At 41.1% G+C, this 17,178-nt stretch overlaps 1 protein-coding gene across 3 annotated transcripts in view; it reads left to right on the forward strand.

Annotated features, from left to right (window-relative positions):
• The first annotated feature begins 1,683 nt into the window (after positions 1-1,683).
• Positions 1,684-17,178, forward strand: part of LOC105498366 (ankyrin repeat domain 13C) — an 88,464-nt gene continuing 72,969 nt past the window's right edge. The window contains exon 1 of one of the 3 annotated variants that reach the window (XM_071091307.1): positions 1,684-2,446. In XM_071091307.1, coding sequence (XP_070947408.1) covers positions 2,017-2,446 — 430 coding nt within the window. In that variant the 5' untranslated portion in view covers positions 1,684-2,016. The remainder of the gene's footprint in view (positions 2,447-17,178) is intronic. The other 2 variants (XM_011770431.3, XM_011770430.3) reach the window with 2 other exon arrangements.

The raw sequence follows: 17,178 nt of genomic DNA on the forward strand, positions 1-17,178 counted from the left end.
AAGCCCTGCATGACCTGGCCCTTCCTCTCTCTCTAGCCTTACAGTCAGATTTGATTATACCACATGCTAGCATTGAAGTATTGGGCAAGTTTTTTAAACTTGAAGTTAAAAAACTTCAAGTGAGGATATTAATGCTAATCAGGGGGAGATAACAGCATATAAAGTGCCAAGCATACTGCCTGGCTTAGCGTTAACAATAAATATTGGCTATTGTGGAAGAAGAAAATATTACTGCATGTATTTGTTCAATCTCTATTGCTGTCGCAAGAGGATGCTTTGAACTGCTGATTGGGTAATGTTTTAACATAAACGGAACTCTCCACTCCACTGAAAAAGAAAGAAAAGGAAGAAAGAGGTTTATTTGAATAGACTGGGAAGAAAATTGGAGGTGAAAAGTTGAGTGATCGGGGAGGATTAAGAGAGGCCCACAGAATTGTTTGTTTGTGGAGATGAGTTAGTGGTAGTATAAACTTCAGAAAGAAGAGATCTGGCTGAGCGCAGTGGCTCATGCCTGTAATCCCAGCACTTTGGGAGGCTGAGGCTGGCGGATCACTAAGGTCAGGGTTCAAGACCAGACTGGCCAACATGGCGAAACCCCGTCTCTACTAAAAGTACAAAAATTAGCTTGGTGGGGTGGCGCGGGCCTATAATCCCAGCTACTCTGGAGGCTGAGGCAGGAGAATCACTTGGACCTGGGAGATGGAGGTCGCAGTGAGCCGAGATCACACCACTGTACTCTAGCCTGGACTACAGAGACGCTGTCAAAAAAAAAAAAAAAAAAAGAGACCTGAAGTATTTGATGTCAGAATATAGGGGAACTTTGGAGAGCTAAATGGGTTAAGATCTTTAGGATGTTTTGCTAACCCCCATCCTTACCTCCTCAGTGGCCAGCTTTAGTTACTTTGTTAAAGTTTTATGGTTGGCAGATTCACGTTTCTTCAGAGTTTGACACTAGGTTGAGGTTGGCCATGAACTAATACAATTATATTTCAGTTACACGATTATTTGCGCTCCTTGAGTGTCTCCACCCTCATGTTAACTCTGACATCTGCCCGAAATTCATTCATCGAATACATATTTGAGTGGCCTCCCCTCTTTCCGTTTGCTGGACAGCCCATCATTTTCCAAAGTCAGCCCCTAAACTCTTCTATGAGTTTCCTGACAACTCAACACAAAAATTCGCCCCTCCCTTTTTTGCGTGCAACCCCGCCTCCTCTTTTAATTGTTTGGCTGTCATTCCTCTTGTATAGTGCTCCTTGCAATCAGGACTGGTGCTCTACATATTTGCTAGCTCGGTGTATGGCACGAAGTAGATGCTCAGTAAATGTTGATTTAACGAGTATTCTGTGCATCTCGGCGACATCACATCCTGCGCGCCGTGGCGTCATTCTGCATTCCTCTGCGGTAGGCGCAGATCCGGAGGGTTTAAGTGGTTGTTTATAACATGCACCGAACATATCCAACGCAGGCTGTGGCTTCAGACCGCCCACAAAAAGCGCGGTTGGTGGGAGTGCGGTCTCGAGGTCGGCTGGCAGCTGGGAAACTCCAGCTCGGGGCGGAAACACGCTGCCTGGGAGGCGCCGGCGCCTAGTGATTCTGGGAATACAAGGTGCGAGGGAGGGAGCCGGTGGCTCTCTTATCGCGGTGTTTCCTCTCTCTTCGCTCCCGGGGGGAGCTCTCGCGGGGGGAGCTCTCGCGAGAGGAGCAAGAGTAAGATGGCCGTACCCTGTTTTTCGGTGTGAGGCGGCGACGGCAGCTGCGACGGCGAGGCTGAGATCTTGATGTCGTGGGCACCTGAGCTCTAGCTCCCCCCAGCGAGCGCGCGTCCCTTCGTGCCTAGGCGAGAGCCGGCTCTTCCCCGGGAGATGCGTTTGTCCCAGGCTCGGGGGCGCAGTGGGAGTTCATGCTGCGCTGGAGGCTCCTGGCCACCGCTCTAATCGCCTTGGGCCGCCGCAGCGCCAGCTCCGTCGCCGGCGGTGAGCCTCCCGATTCCCCGCCTTGCCCCTGGCGGCGGCGATGACCGGGGAGAAGATCCGCTCACTGCGGAGGGACCACAAGCCCAGCAAAGAAGAAGGGGACCTGCTGGAGCCCGGGGATGAGGAAGCGGCGGCTGCCCTTGGCGGCACCTTTACCAGAAGCAGGATTGGCAAGGGCGGCAAATCTTGTCATAAGATCTTCAGTAACCATCACCACCGGCTGCAGCTGAAGGCAGCTCCGTCCTCCTCCAATCCCCCCGGCGCCCCGGCTCTGCCGCTGCACAATTCCTCCGTGACTGCCACCTCCCAGTCCCCGGCCCTTCTGGCCGGCACCAACCCCGTTGCTGTCGTCGCGGATGCAGGCAGTTGCCCTGCACACTACCCAGTGCACGAGTGCGTCTTCAAGGGGGATGTGAGGAGACTTTCCTCTCTCATCCGCACTCACAATATCGGGCAGAAAGATAATCACGGTGAGGAGTGCTAGCCCCTCTCCACCTCTCTCCTTCCCCGAGCCTAGGGTGTGCCTCCCCAGGCTTCTGGAATCCTAGGCCCCCCCCTCCAGCAGACTCTTCTTTCCTCTCCTTTGCCCATCATCCGGGCCATTCGGTAAATCATGACCGACTCAGTAATAGCGTGCCAGTGGTCAGGGGGTTGGTTCTTGTGGGTGCAAAGGAATGTATCCTCCTTGCCCACTTCAAAGTTTCTCGTGAGAAGCTGTTTTGTTTGAGACAGGCCTTCGATTTGCTGATTCTGGACTGCCAGAAATTTTAGGTTGCCTCTCACCCAACCTGGTTTTCTCCCTTTGTTTATAGAGCTATGTATTTTTTATTTCTCTCCCCTTTCCCCCACCTTGGCATTTTAAATTTTGAACACATAAATTGCCCTCCTCCCTTCATTACTCATAACAGATCCCATCTTGACGGCAACTGGTTGTGATTCTGCCTGCCACCAGGTGGTTTCTTTTTTGTCTGCTTATAGTAAACTTAGAATGTTTGATTTCTGAAAGCCACACGGTAGAAATTTGTCGGTATTTGATACCTAGAACAGTTAGACTTCTTAACAGCCGATTTTTGTTGGAGTAGGGATTTGATGTTTTGCTTGTTTTAAGTAGATAATTGCTAATAGTAATGTCTAATCTTGATGACTGTGACTGAAAATAGAATTATGATTTTCATAGTAATTTTATCTTAGTCTATATTAACCATTTCTTTTTGCCTTGTAAACTGAATTTTTTGTTTAATTCTAAAAAATCGTGTGACTGAGTTAACTTTTAAGCAACAGTAAATTTATTAATGAAAACTAATGTGAACACTGACATTTTAACATTTAATAGGCCGTTTTAAACTGGGTAGTTGGCACATATTGTTGATCGCTCTGCTAATATGAAAAGTGTATACATTCAGTTAGAACACGCTCAACCAACTTTGTGCTCAGAATGATATACGTATCAATGAAATATTTGCCTGTGAAATAAGTTCCCTTAATTCCATCGGATTGTAGGCTTTTTAGGACAAAAATTCAGATAAAAAAAGAGTAAGGTTTCTCTTGGCTGTATAATTCTCTAACAACTGCATTTGTTTTCCGAATTTACAATGTTGTAATGTAATAAAATCACCACCTATCATTTATCGTAAATCCCCAAAAAAGTATCTTAAAGTTGCAGCCAGTTTTTCATTCTTACATTTAAATTACTTAATCATTTTATTATTATAGTAGAAGCATAATGTTGTTTGTTGATTGATGATGGTAATTATATTCTAACCCTCTGGAAAACTGTTGTTAGTGGAAGATGGGTTGTAGCTTCAGTTTAGTAGTCAATTATTAGGAAGTTTTTCAAATTTGGTCTACATAGTAGCCATAGTTACATTTCCTTGAAATATCCCTGAAACAGATAAAAAGTTTGAGAGTTAGCTCCCTTTGAAATAAGAGATGGATGAGTATCACTGAAGGTATTGAATTACAGGATTATTGGGCTTCCCTGTCTTCAACCCAACATTTAGGAGTACATTTGTTTAAGTTCAAATTCTGTTCAAAGTAATTAGAATCCTATATACTCTTAAACTCTTGTTCTTAGCCCACTGAAATTCACTTTTTTAAAGTAAGGTTTTTTATTGTGTGTAGCTGACCTTATATCGTTGATGTTTCTGATTAATGTAACCAGTGGTTCACATACCTGGGGTAAATATAATTGTTTTCCCCCCTGCAATGTGTACATGCTCATCTCCTACAGTGAGGCGTCCTAGGAACAGTGGCTTCAATTTAATGTGCTTCTTATTTAGTCTTTTTTTCTCCCATAGCCTCATAAATTTTTCGGATACGTTATTACTTTTAGTCTTGATCACTTAAACAAAAGCAACTGGGATAGGTGCGGTGGCTCACACCTGTAATCCCAGCAGTTTGGGAGGCCGAGGTGGATGGATTACTGAGGTCAGGAGTTCAAGACCAGCCTGACCAACATAGTGAAACCCCCGTCTCTACTGAAAATACGAAAATTAGCCTGGCATGGTGGTGCATGCCTATAATCCCAGCTACTTGGCAAGCTGAGGCAGGAGGATCACTTGAACCCGGGAGACAGAGGTTGCAGTGAGCCGAGATCGTACCATTGCACTCCAGCCTGGGTAACAGAGACTCGGTCTCAAAAATAAAAATAAAAATAAAATAAATAAATAAAAGCTGTATATTCTCTTTGGATTGCTTTAACATAAATGCATAGCAGAATAATACACTCATACAGGTACATAGCAGAGCCAGACAATTATACCATGTATTACATAGTTTTATGTTCATCATAAGGATTCCTTTCCCAACATGGTGACAGTGATGATTATTGTCCTTATTATAGATACAATTTATCCAGTAGGTCAGCAGGGTGCTAAGTGTTTACATACATTGTAACATTTAATCCTCACAGCAGCCCTGCAAAGGAGTGCAGTGGAATCATCTGGTCTTGCTGTAGTCTCTGCCTCCCAGGTTCAAGCGATTCTTCTGCCTCAGCCTCCTGAGCAGCTGGGACCACAGGCGTGTGCCACCATGCCCGGCTAATTTTTGTATTTTTAGTAGAAACTGGGTTTCACCGTGTTGGCCAGGCCGATCTAAAACTCCTGGCCTCAGGTAATCCACCCACCTCGGCCTTCCAAAGTGCTGGGATTACAGGCATGAGCCACCGTGCCCAGCCCAAAGCAGATAGTTTTATACTCATTTTAAAAATAAGAAAAGTAAAGCCTAGAGAGGCAAGGAAACGTCACTAAAGTTACATAGTATAAATCTCAAAGCTATGAATCATAGCAAGGACTCCAAAGCATATCATGAACCTCTTTGTAAGTATTTCTATTGATTGGGACCCACTATATTGCAAGGAAGTCAATTCTCAATGTGCATTTGGGGTTTTATAGCGAAGTTCTTTATATTTTTTTCTCATTCCTTACAAGACTCTTGTAAAGAGATTCTACCATTGGACAGCTCAGGTTTTGTGGAGCCCAGATCTCAGCCCTGTTTGTTACTTTTTTTTATATAATGGCCCACATAAATGGGCTACTTTGTCCACATGATAGCCCTTTAGAGATTTGGCAAGATTACCTTCAGGTTAAATATTCCTAACTTTTGTATCTATTCCTCATCACATTGTTTGTAAAGTATTTAGAATAGTCCCTGAAACATAGTAAATACTATATGTGTGTTAAATAAGTAAATGAAAATCTTCGTCATTGTTTAGTAGAACTTGTTTGTTAATTCTTCCCTTAGAAGATGGTGCCCAGAACTAACCTTATTGCTGGAGATATATTAGCCTCATTAGCAAAGACAACAGGGAGACTATATTGCTGTAAAGCAGCACACAGTTATGCAGTGCAAGAGTATGTTAATTAATTAATTTATTTTTTGTGATGGAATCTCACTCTGTTACCCAAGCTGAAGTACAGTGGTGCAATCTTGGCTCTCTGCAGCCTCCATCTTCTGGGTTCAAGCAATTCTCCTGTCTCAGCCTCCTGAGTAACTAGGACTACAGGCATGCACCACCACACTGGCTAATTTTTATATTTTTGTATTTTTAGTAGAGATAGGGTTTCACCATGTTGGCCAGGCTGGTCTGGAACTCCTGACCTTAAGTGATCTGTGCACCTCAGCCTACCAAAGTGCTAGGATTACAGGCATGAGCCACCGTGCCTGCCCAAGAGTATGTTAATTTTTAAATTATGTTTTGTTCTCAAGTGATCTGCTGTCTTTCCATTCTATCCCTTCTTCTATTTATTTATTTTTTTAACCTCAACAAAGGACTTTAGCATTATTACATTTTATTTTGTTAGTTTTTTTTTTTTTTTTTTTTTTGAGACGGAGTCTCGCTCTGTCCCCCAGGCTGGAGTGCAGTGGCGCCATCTCGGCTCACTGCAAGCTCCGCCTCCCCGGTTTACGCCATTTTCCTGCCTCAGCCTCCGGAGTAGCTGGGACTACAGGCGCCCGCCACCTTGCCCGGCTAGTTTTTCGTATTTTTTAGTAGAGACGGGGTTTCACCGTGTTGGCCAGGATGGTCTCGATCTCCTGACCTCGTCATCCGCCCGTCTCGGCCTCCCAAAGTGCTGGGATTACAGGCTTGAGCCACCGCGCCCGGCCATTTTGTTAGTTTTGGTCCTTTATTGTACCTGGAGAGCTTGTTGAATCCTGATTTGATCACTATTTAGTTCCGTTCATAAGCTATTTGAGTTTAAACTCTCTCTCATTTGGTAAAATTTTTTGGTATGTGTGTGCATTTGCAAGTTATTGACTTAAATTGAATAGGAGAAAGCATAGAGCTTTTAGTTTTGTGGTAAAATATTGGTTGAATAGGAATTTTTTTTTTGAGTCATCAGTTATTTTGTGAAGTATTGTATTCTGGGTCCAAACATATTTCTTGAGGTATGTTAAGTACAGTAACAGCTATAAAATCATGTATACATTGTATTCAAATATGTCTGATTGTGACTTATCAGTTAATAACAGCTGTTTTTTGGATGGGGAAGAAATATTAAATGTACACAAAATTATGGAACTCTGTGTCTTTGGTTATATACCACTTTTTTCTTTAGTGTAAAATTAAAAGATTGAATCTAAGCCTTTTTCCACTGTCAGTGTAAGGATTTTTCTGAATCAATTTTTGCCATTGATAGTTTGGCAAAGGATCATGATGACATGACATTTTTTATAATTGATAATAATTTTACTTATTGAGAATTGAGAATATGAAACATATAGATTTTCTTGGTTTGACTATACTTCCTATTGGTTAGACTTGTAATTTTGTTTTTTCCCTTGAGTTAAATGTCCTTAAGAAGCTAAGCAGCTTCTCTTGGATGCTAGTCAGAAGCTTTTAGGTGCCAAAGTGATGAAAGTCCTGAACATATGAATTGCTCAAGCCAGCCTTTCCTAGATGTGAAAAATTTCTGATTTATTCTGAGAAATTTGGCAGTTTCTCCTGCCTTTAATTACGTTGCCTGGCAGGTGACAAGCCATCTTCTCTATATATACTTAATTTTAATTTTTCCTTGTTAATTTTCATATTTACTTATATTTTCATGGTAATATGTTCTTGAAGCTATTTCACACAATGTTAGAGATTTCGAATTATAAGTTAAAATTCAATTAAGAATATTCCTGCCGATGCAGTTGCCACAGGGAAGTGACAATGAAATGATTAATGTGTAAAATGTCTGCCTTGTGGCTGGCAGATTTCTTTAGCCAGTGATTGAAAAAAATCTCAATTTCAGAAAGATTAAAAAGGTGCAGGCCTGGCACGGTGGCTTACGCCTGTAATCCCAGCACTTTGGGAGGCCAAGGCAGGCTGATCATCTGAGGTCAGGGGTTCGAGACCAGCCTAACATGGTGAAACCCTGTTTCTACTAAAAATACAAAACATTAGCCGGGCATGGTGCCAGGCACCTGTAATCCTAGCTACTCGGGAGGCTGAGGCAGGAGAATCGCTTGAACCCAGGAGGTGGAGGTTGGGGTGAGCTGAGATTGTACCATTGCACTCCAGCTTGGGCAACAAGAGCTAAACTCCATCTCAAAAAAGAAAAAAAAAAAAGTGCTTTTGAGGATTGAAAAGATAGGATAATCTATTTGGTGGCCATAGGGTATGTTTATTTTGGTTTATTCTGTATAAATTTCGTATCTTCCTTTTGATATATTTTTTTTCTCTGTTTTAGTCACTAAAACTTTCATGATGGGTGATACAAAAGAATAATACGTAATAGATCTCTTTTAGAAGAGGTGACTATAAAGCTAATCTCTGCATGAAAAAAAAACCAACAAAAACTTTAAGCTCCTGGTGAATAATTTTAACCAGGAGAGGGTTAAAATGATGGCTTGTGTTTAAAAGAACTTTAGTAGTTTTATGTTTGTTTATTTGCTTTTTGTTTTATAGGTTTTTTTAAACTTTGTTTTTGTAGGACAGACCTCAGTTTCCTTAGGAAGAAAGTGGTGTCTAGAGGCTCAAGTTTATAACACATTAAAGTGTGTTATACACCTTACCTGGGTGTGGGCGTGATTTGGTGGTGAAGTGTTACTCCATTGATCAGGGTTGATATAGTTGATCTTCATTATTAGATGAATGTCATCTTCCTTCTTTCTTGTCTTTCTTCACCATGTGCATCTCCAACAGAGTAGGACTGGCCTTGCGTTAAGTGGCTGTGTTTCTTGATGGTGTCACCATTAGTACTATGGAACTTCACCCACTGCTTACAAATGTTGTGATAAGAACACATCTTCAGAACTGTGTCTTAAAAGGGAGGGAGGATCCTCTTCTCCCCTTTTCTGCACTGGGCTGCAATAGGAATAGAAATTCTGACCATCTAGCTTTGGCAAAAAAGGTAGCAGAAATGGTTGATTATTGGTGATGTTGGGTCCTGGGCATCCTCAGTGAGGTAGGAGAATTCTAGAGGACTCATTGGAGAATTGAGTTTTCGGTAGGATAGCTGCCCCAAGTTGATGCCATTCTTAAGTCATAAAAATCTACTTTAATTCAGAGTACAATGTAATTATCAGAATGCTTGGGTTCCAGAAAATGAGTGCAGTTCCTAGAGAATTGGATGGGGGCCAGGCAGGCAAACAATATGGTTCTGTTCCTATACCATTTATTTTCTTGAGGGAGAGCTGGGAGATCAGTTTTAGGGAAAGACTGAAGTATGTAAAATAGGGGTAGGAAAAAGGGAAAAGTTCTTTTGCCTTTTCTGTATTGATCAGATCAGGGTCATATCTGAGTTTGAGACCATGCTTCTCTATGAACTGGTTTTAATGATATTATTTAACCTCTGAAATAAGCAGATACAATAATATCTGCCTCTTGGAGCTTTATAGTCTCAAATGGGAAAAGGACTGAAATATTTTAACTCTGAAGGTTCGCACAATACCAATTAATATCAGTATGTTGCTCTCACCTTTGGTATTAAGTACCATCCTTCAGAAGCTACTCTTTCTTTCTGAGGTTTAGACAGGACTTCAATTGAGGGGTTATTTTGTTTTTGTTTTTGTTTTGTTGTTGTTTCTTTTGAGACGGAATTTCGCTCTTGTTGCCCAGGCTGGAGTGCAATGGTTTAATCTTGGCTCACCGCAACCTCTGCCTCCTGGGTTCAAGCAATTCTGCTGCCTCAGCCTCCTGAGTAGCTGGGATTACAGGCATGCACCACCAAACTCGGCTAATTTTGTGTTTTAGTAGAAATGAAGTTTCTCCATGTTAGTCAGGCTGGTTTCGAACTCCCGACCTCAGGTGATCCGCCTGTCTCGGCCTCCCAAAGTCCTGGGATTACAGGCGTGAGCCACTGTGCCCGGCCTCAATTGAGATTTTATCTGATGCTTGAATTCATACTGTGTGTGAGTCTCCTAAAGGGTTAATTAGGTTTATTTGACTCTCCTATAAGTTACCTTTCGTTTACTATTGGTGTAGCTCAGTTGATTTCTTTTTTTTTTTTTTTTGAGATGGAGTTTTTGCTCTTGTTGCCCAGGCTGGAGTGCAATGGCACGATTTCGGCTCACCGCAACCTCTTCCTCCCAGGTTCAAGCGATTCTCCTGCCTCAGCCTCCTGAGTAGCTGGGATTACAGGCATGTGCCACCACGCCCAGCTAATTTTGTATTTTTAGTAGAGACTGGATTTCTCCATGTTGGTCAGGCAGGTCTCAAACTCCTGACCTCAGGTGATCCGTCCACCTTGGCCTCCAAAAGTGCTGGGATTACAGGTATGAGCCACCGTGCCCAGCTCTGAAGTTGGATTCTTGGCTGCAAATATCTTATCAGGCAGTTAATGCATGCCCTTCCTTAGCACTGTAGTGAGTTCTGTAAAAACTTATGCTATGTTACATATCCTCTTATGCATATATAGCTTTTGTTTGGTTTTCATACAGAATTAGGTGGAGACCTGCATTGTCCTAATATGAAATGCTTTTTGGAGAGTAAAATCAGATTTTGACAATGCTCTTCTGGTTCTTTATAGTTTCTTTTTTCTCTGATTTCGTTCATTCAACAGATACTAAGCTTCTAATAATATGTGATGGACAGTGTTTTATGTACTGAGGTTATAGCAGTGAACAAAACTGACAAAGTGTCTGTTCTAATGGAGCTTACATTCCAGTGGGAGAGACAGACAACAAACTAATAAATATATGATATGACTGATAATGATAAGTATTATAGAGTAAAATTAAGCAGAGGATAAAGAGTGCTGAGAGTACGGGGAAGGAAAAGTAGTAATTATTTCCTTGAGGTCAGAGTCAGGAAAGATACCAATGAATAAGAAATGTAAGCAGTTACCTAAAGAAAACTAGGGAGCAGATATCTGGCAGAACAGAGTTTCAAGCAGAAAATAGCAAAAGCAAAGGTACTACATTCAAGGAAAGAAAGGTTGACGTGGCTGGAACAAAGTAAGGGGGAGGGTGGTAAGAGATATGAGATTTGAGAGGCACAACTTTTTTAGACCCTTGCTAAGGATTTGGGGTTTTACTCAGAGCAATGTGGGAAGCTGTTTAAGGGTTTTGAGCAGAGGAGTAACACAATTTGATTTTAAAAGGCTCGCTCGGGCTGTTGTGTGAGGCAGGGGTCAGTATAAAAAACTATTATAGTTGGGGGAAACTGGGGGGGTGATAAGATAGAGCTGGTAGAAGTTGATGATGGATTTGATGTCAGATGATACATGTGTGTATATTTTAGTAATATATTAGCATTTTTGAGAGAAAATGCAGAAATTATCTCCTTTTACTGCTTGCTTGGATGGGACTTGAAGGAGTCTGTAGAATCTGGAGCTCTGTACTAGTACTTTTAATTTCCGGCTTTGTTCTATAGTTAGGGGGTGCACAAAGTCAAAACTATTTTTATAATAATATCTAGTCATTGCTTGCCTTTTTCACTGCAGACATTTTCATTGGTGGTTCAAAAGCAATGGTGAGTAAAATTGTTGACATCTTAGTGCAAGTCAGAGTAGCAAACTGGGCTGGTAGTCATTGTATTGTTCACTGCCATGCAAATTAATTTTTAATTTTAAAAATTAAAACAAGCCAATTTTACTTAATGTTTTTGATGAAACTGTAAAAATTATGAATTTTATTACATCCTAATCTTGAGTACATGCTTTTTTGGTATTTGTGACATAATTGGGATTGTGCCTTTTGCTCTTCTGCTGCATACCGCGCGGGTAAATAAGGGAAAACATTGTTAAACTGTTTGAGTGGTGAAGCCAGGCACAGTGGCTCACGCCTGTAATCCCAGCACTTTGGGAGGACGAGATGGGAGGATCACTTGAGGTCAGGAGTTCGAGACCAGCCTGGTCAACATAGTGAGACCCCATCTCTATTAAAAAGAAAGAAAAGAAAAATAGAAAAAAAAGTATTAGGAAAAAGTTTGAGGGGTATTTGAGCTGAGCTAGCCACCTTTTTCATGGAACACCATTTTTACTTCAAAGAACAGTTTACAGGCAATCTGTAATTATCACAATTTGAATATTTGGCAATTTTTTTTGGAAAATAATGAAGTAAACCTATGACTTCAAGGAAAACAAGTGATAGTATTTGTTGTGAATGAAAAAATTGAAGCTTTCAAATGAAAAGTAGAAATTTGAAGAACTTACCTCTGCTATGGTAAGCTTGATGGGTTCCCAGTACATAAAAGACTGTTCTAGTTAGATTGGAGGTGATATTGCCAAATATGATTTTTTGCTGTTGTACAGTGAAATACGTCAGCATTTGAAGATTTCCATAACCTGGTCAACTGGTGTTTTTCAACTGATCAATGCATGGTGTTACAGAATCATGTATAGTACAAGATCCATTCAAAGCACAAGACAGATCAGTATATTTCAGTGTAACACAGTACAAAAAACTTATTGATACGATTTTAGATTTCATATTGCAATCTTTTTTTTTTGAGATGGAGTATCGCTGTTCTTGCTCAGGCTGGAGTGCAATGGCGTGATCTTGGCTCACTGCAACCTGCGCCTCCTGGGTTCAAGTGATTCTCCTGCCTCAGCCTCCCGAGTAGCTGGGATTACAGACATGCACCACCACGTCCGGCTAATTTCGTATTTTTGTAGAGACGGGGTTTCTCCATATTGGTCAGGCTGGTCCCAAACTTCCTACCTCAGGTGATCCACCTGCCTTGGCCTCCCAAAGTATTGGGATTACAGGTGTGAGCCACTGCGCCCGGCTGTGCAACCAACTTTTAAGAAGTGAATTTTGGTGTAGTAGCAAAGAAAAATATCCCCCAATTATCAGAAAAGGGTATTAAAATACTCCTACTCTCATCAACTGTGAATTTGTGTGAAGCATATATAAAAATGCAGCTGCCATCTTCTGTTAAGCCAGACATTAAAGAAATGTAATTTATTTTTATTTTTAATTAAATAATTTAAAATAGTACTGCTCTTGTCACTTATTTGTTTTGGAAAATGTAGTTAATTTTTTCATAAGAAATTTTATATTAACAGGTAATGAGTATTATAGTTCTAAAATTAATAAATTTAAAAATTTTTAAATCTGAATTTCTAATATGGTAAATATCAATAGATATATCTATACAAATGGTTTTGGGATCCTTAATAATTTTTAGAAGTATAAAGGAATCCTGAGATTCAAAAGCTTGAAAACTGTAAATACAGTAAAAAGAATATAAATTTTTGCGTCATTAACTGTCCTGGTTTCTAGATATGTAATTTTGGAAAATAACTACTATTAGGTCTATTTTTCTTCTTGAGAAATAGAAATAATATTTGTTTCATAGGATTATTGAGCAAATTAAATGAATAAGGTATCACAAGTATACAGCATAGTGCCCAACACATTTAATAGATACCCATGAAATGCCAGCGATTCTATTGATTATTTGTATTTATTTATTCTTTTTTTTGAGATAGGGTCTCACTCTGTCATCCTGGCTGGAGTGCAATAGTGTGACCATGACTCTCTGCAGGCTTGACCTCCCACTCTCAGGCAATCCTCCCACCTCACCCTCCTGAGTAGATGAGACCACAGGCATACCACACTACCATGCCCAGCTAATATATATATATATATTTTTTGAGATGGAATCTCGCTCTGTTGCCCAGGCTGGAGTGCCGTGGCGTGATCTTGGCTCGCTGCAACCTTCGCCTCCTGGGTTCAAACAATTCCCGTGTCTCAGCCTCCTGAGTAGCTGGGACTGCAGGCACCTGCCACCACACCTGGCTAATTTTTGTATTTTTAGTAGAGACAAGGTTTCACCTTGTTGCTCAGCTGGTCTTGAATTCCTGACCTCAGGTGATCTACCCGCCTCGGCCTCTGAAAGTGCTGGGATTACAGGCGTGAGCCACCGTGCCCCGCCCCCAGCTAAATTTTAAAAATTATTGTTTGCAGAGACAAGATCTCCCTATGTTGCATGGACTGGTGTTGAATTCCTGGGCTCAAGCAATCCTCCCACCTCAGTGTTCCAAACTGTTGGGAATACAGGCTTGAGCCACTGTACCGGCCAGTGTTTTTTACATATTTTAAAATTAAAGTCAGCCTGGTGTGGTGTCTCATGCCTATAATCCCAGCACTTTGGGAGGCTGAGGTGGGCGAATCACTTGAGGCTAGGAATTTGAGATTGGCCTGGCCAACACAGTTTTGCTAAACTCCATCCTTAATAAAAATACAAAAATTAGCCAGGCATGGTGGTACACGCCTGTAATTCCAGCTAGTCAGGAGGCTGAGGCATGGGACGCTGAGGCACAGGAGGTAAAGGCTGCAGTGAGCCGAGATGGCATCACTGCACTCCAGCCTGGGCAACAGAGAGACTTTGCCACAAACAAACCAACCTACCTAAAAGCTAAAGTGGTCTTAATATTACTGGATGTTTTTCACTTGTTCGACAAAACAGTTTGATTTAGTTTATCAAGTTAGAATGAAGGCGTTCAATTTCAGATTTAAAAAGTACGTATGAAAAGTTGATAGCAAAGTTTATTTCATGTTTTTATAATCCTTTGTGTAATAAATTAGCTTAAGCAGCAGGTTGAGGACATAGAAAACTGAGGAGATATTAGATGGAGGTAACTAGGATATTGGAGCACTTAGTTTTGTGACATACTTGGTGGATACAGTAAATTCACTATTAGCCAGGTGGTGATGATGATGATTTTGCCATTTAAAATACTGAATTAGCACAGCATTATATTTAGCATCATAGTAGAAGGTATTTCTGTTTATATTCTTATCTGTAAAAAGAGGGATTGAATTGTTGAACTGACTTCTAGTTCATAAATCTTGTGATAATATGATTAAATTTGGACTTGTAATGGAAGGTTTCATTTGTAACTTCAGTAGGTACTGATGCTTTTACCCTCTCTTTTCTCTGTGTTCTTGAGGGGTTAAGAAAACAAAGGATAGTTATCCAGGAACATGGACACCTTGACTTCTTCACCTAGGTTATCTGTGTAGACTCTGGTGGACACTCCTTGACTTAAATTCAAAAATTTTTTGAATAGTTATTATATTCACATGCTTTAGAATTCTTAAAAATAAAAGGATACATTTTAAGTTTGCCTTTCACCAATCTCTACCTATCTAGTTCCCCTCCTGGGCAGCAACTAGTGTTATCAGTTCCTTATCTGTGTGTGTGTGTGTTTTTCTTTTTTTTTTTTTTTTTTAACCATTTGGAGCACGGTACTTCTTTTTCTTCCTGAAAGATAGAGAAGTGAAGAAAGGGAACTGTTGCCACCTCTTCCACTATTGAGACAAAAAGAGATATTCAGGAATTTATACATTTGATTGTAAACGTCTTTTCTTTTTTTTATTTCCCCCTCCACCGAGTTGGAGTCTCGCTCTGTCGCCCAGGCTGGAGTGCAATGGGCGATCTTGGCTCACTGCAACCTCTGCCTCCCAGGTTCAAGTCATTCTCCTGCCACAGCCTCCTGAATAGCTGGGATTACAGGCATGCGCCACCATGCCCGGCTAATTTTTGTATTTTTAGTAGAGATGGGGTTTCAACATGTTGGTCAGGCTTGTCTCAAACTCATGACCTTGTGATCTGCCCGCTTCTGCCTCCCAAAGTGCTGGGATTACATGCATGAGCCACTGCTTCAGGCTCATCTCTTCTTTTTTACTGCCAAATGTGTATCTCCAGCCTATACTTCTCCTTTGAATTCTAGATTTTGTATTCGTCTTCACTTGGAATCTCAGAGTTGTTTTAAAATTAACTTGTCCAAATTGGAATTACCATTTTCTGCCTCCTTCCCTTTCACCTGGCCACCCATTCTTTTAAATTACATCGTTAACTATCTAGTTGCTCAAGCCAGTCACTGAGATCATTCTTTGTTTCACCACTTCTTACTCCCCATACACATATAATTAGCAAGTTATTTTGAACCAGTCTACTTCTGTCTCCTCTGCCCCCACATTGAGACTGACCAATTTTAATTATATTTTTTCCTGGGAATGTTGCATCAGACTCGTAACTGGTCTGTCTGTGTCCCCCTCCAATCTATTCTCTACATGAGAACAAGAATGATTTTAAAATGTAATTTGTATCATGCCACTTTCCTGCTATAGTAAAGTAAAATATGTATACCTTTCAGATAGATGAAAAAACAAAATGGAATAATAAAAATTGTCAATCTGGAGGAAGGTAAGAAGGATGAGCAAAAGGAATATAGAACAGGCAGGACAAATAGAAAACACAAAAAGGGGCTGGGCTGGTGGTGGCTCACACCTGTAATCCTAGCACTTTGGGAGGCTGAGGCAGGCAGATTGCTTGAGGTCAGGAGTTCAAGACCAGCCTGGCCAACATGGTGAAACCCTGTCTCTACTAAAATACAAAAATTAGCTGGTGTGGTGGCGCATGCCTATAATCCCAGCTACTCGGGAGGCTGAGGCAGGAGGATCTCTTGAACCTGGGAGGCGGAGGGTGCAGTGAGCCAAGATTGCACCACTCCATTCTAGCCTGGGTGACAGAGTGAAACTCCATCTCAAAAAAAAAAAAAAAAGAAAACACAAAAAGGATGCCAGATTTAGACCCTGATATATCAGTAAATATATATGAAACTGGATTAAATGTTTCAGTTAAAAGACAAATACTGTCTTACTGTAGGATTAAAAACACCCAACTGCATGCAGTTGGAGACGTATCTAAAACATCAGGATGTTAAAAAGTTGAAAGTAAGAGGATTGAAAAATATATTCCATGCGAATACCAATTCAAAAAAGTTGGTATAGTGGTAATGGTGTTAATATCCTAATAGGTTTTTTTTTTTTTTGAGATGGAGTCTCACTGTGTTGCCCAGGCTGGAGTGCAGTGGTGTGATCTTGGCTGACTGCAACCTCCACCTCCTGGGTTCAAATGATTCTCCTGCCTCAGCCTCCTGAGTAGCTGGGACTACAGGTGCACACCACCACACCTGGGTAATTTTTGTATTTTTGATAGAGACGGGGTTTCACCATATTGGCTAGGCTGGTCTCGAGCTCCTGACCTCGTGATCCGCCTGCCTCGGCCTCCGAAAGCGCTGGGATTACAGGCATGAGCCACCGTGCCTGCCCCCTAATAGGTTTTAAAACAGAAAACATTATCTGAAAAAAAGGTGCATGTCTCACAACGAAAAGTGGTTCAATTAACAAAGAATCTATGAAGATTTTAAGTTTGATTGCACTTGATAACATGGCTTCAAAATATATCAAGCAAAACTTGCTAGAATTACAAGAAGACATAGAAACCCCAATTATAGTGGGAGATTTTTAACATTCCTCTCTT

Source organism: Macaca nemestrina, chromosome 1 (assembly GCF_043159975.1).
Source record: "Macaca nemestrina isolate mMacNem1 chromosome 1, mMacNem.hap1, whole genome shotgun sequence".
NCBI classification, from domain to species: domain Eukaryota; kingdom Metazoa; phylum Chordata; class Mammalia; order Primates; family Cercopithecidae; genus Macaca; species Macaca nemestrina.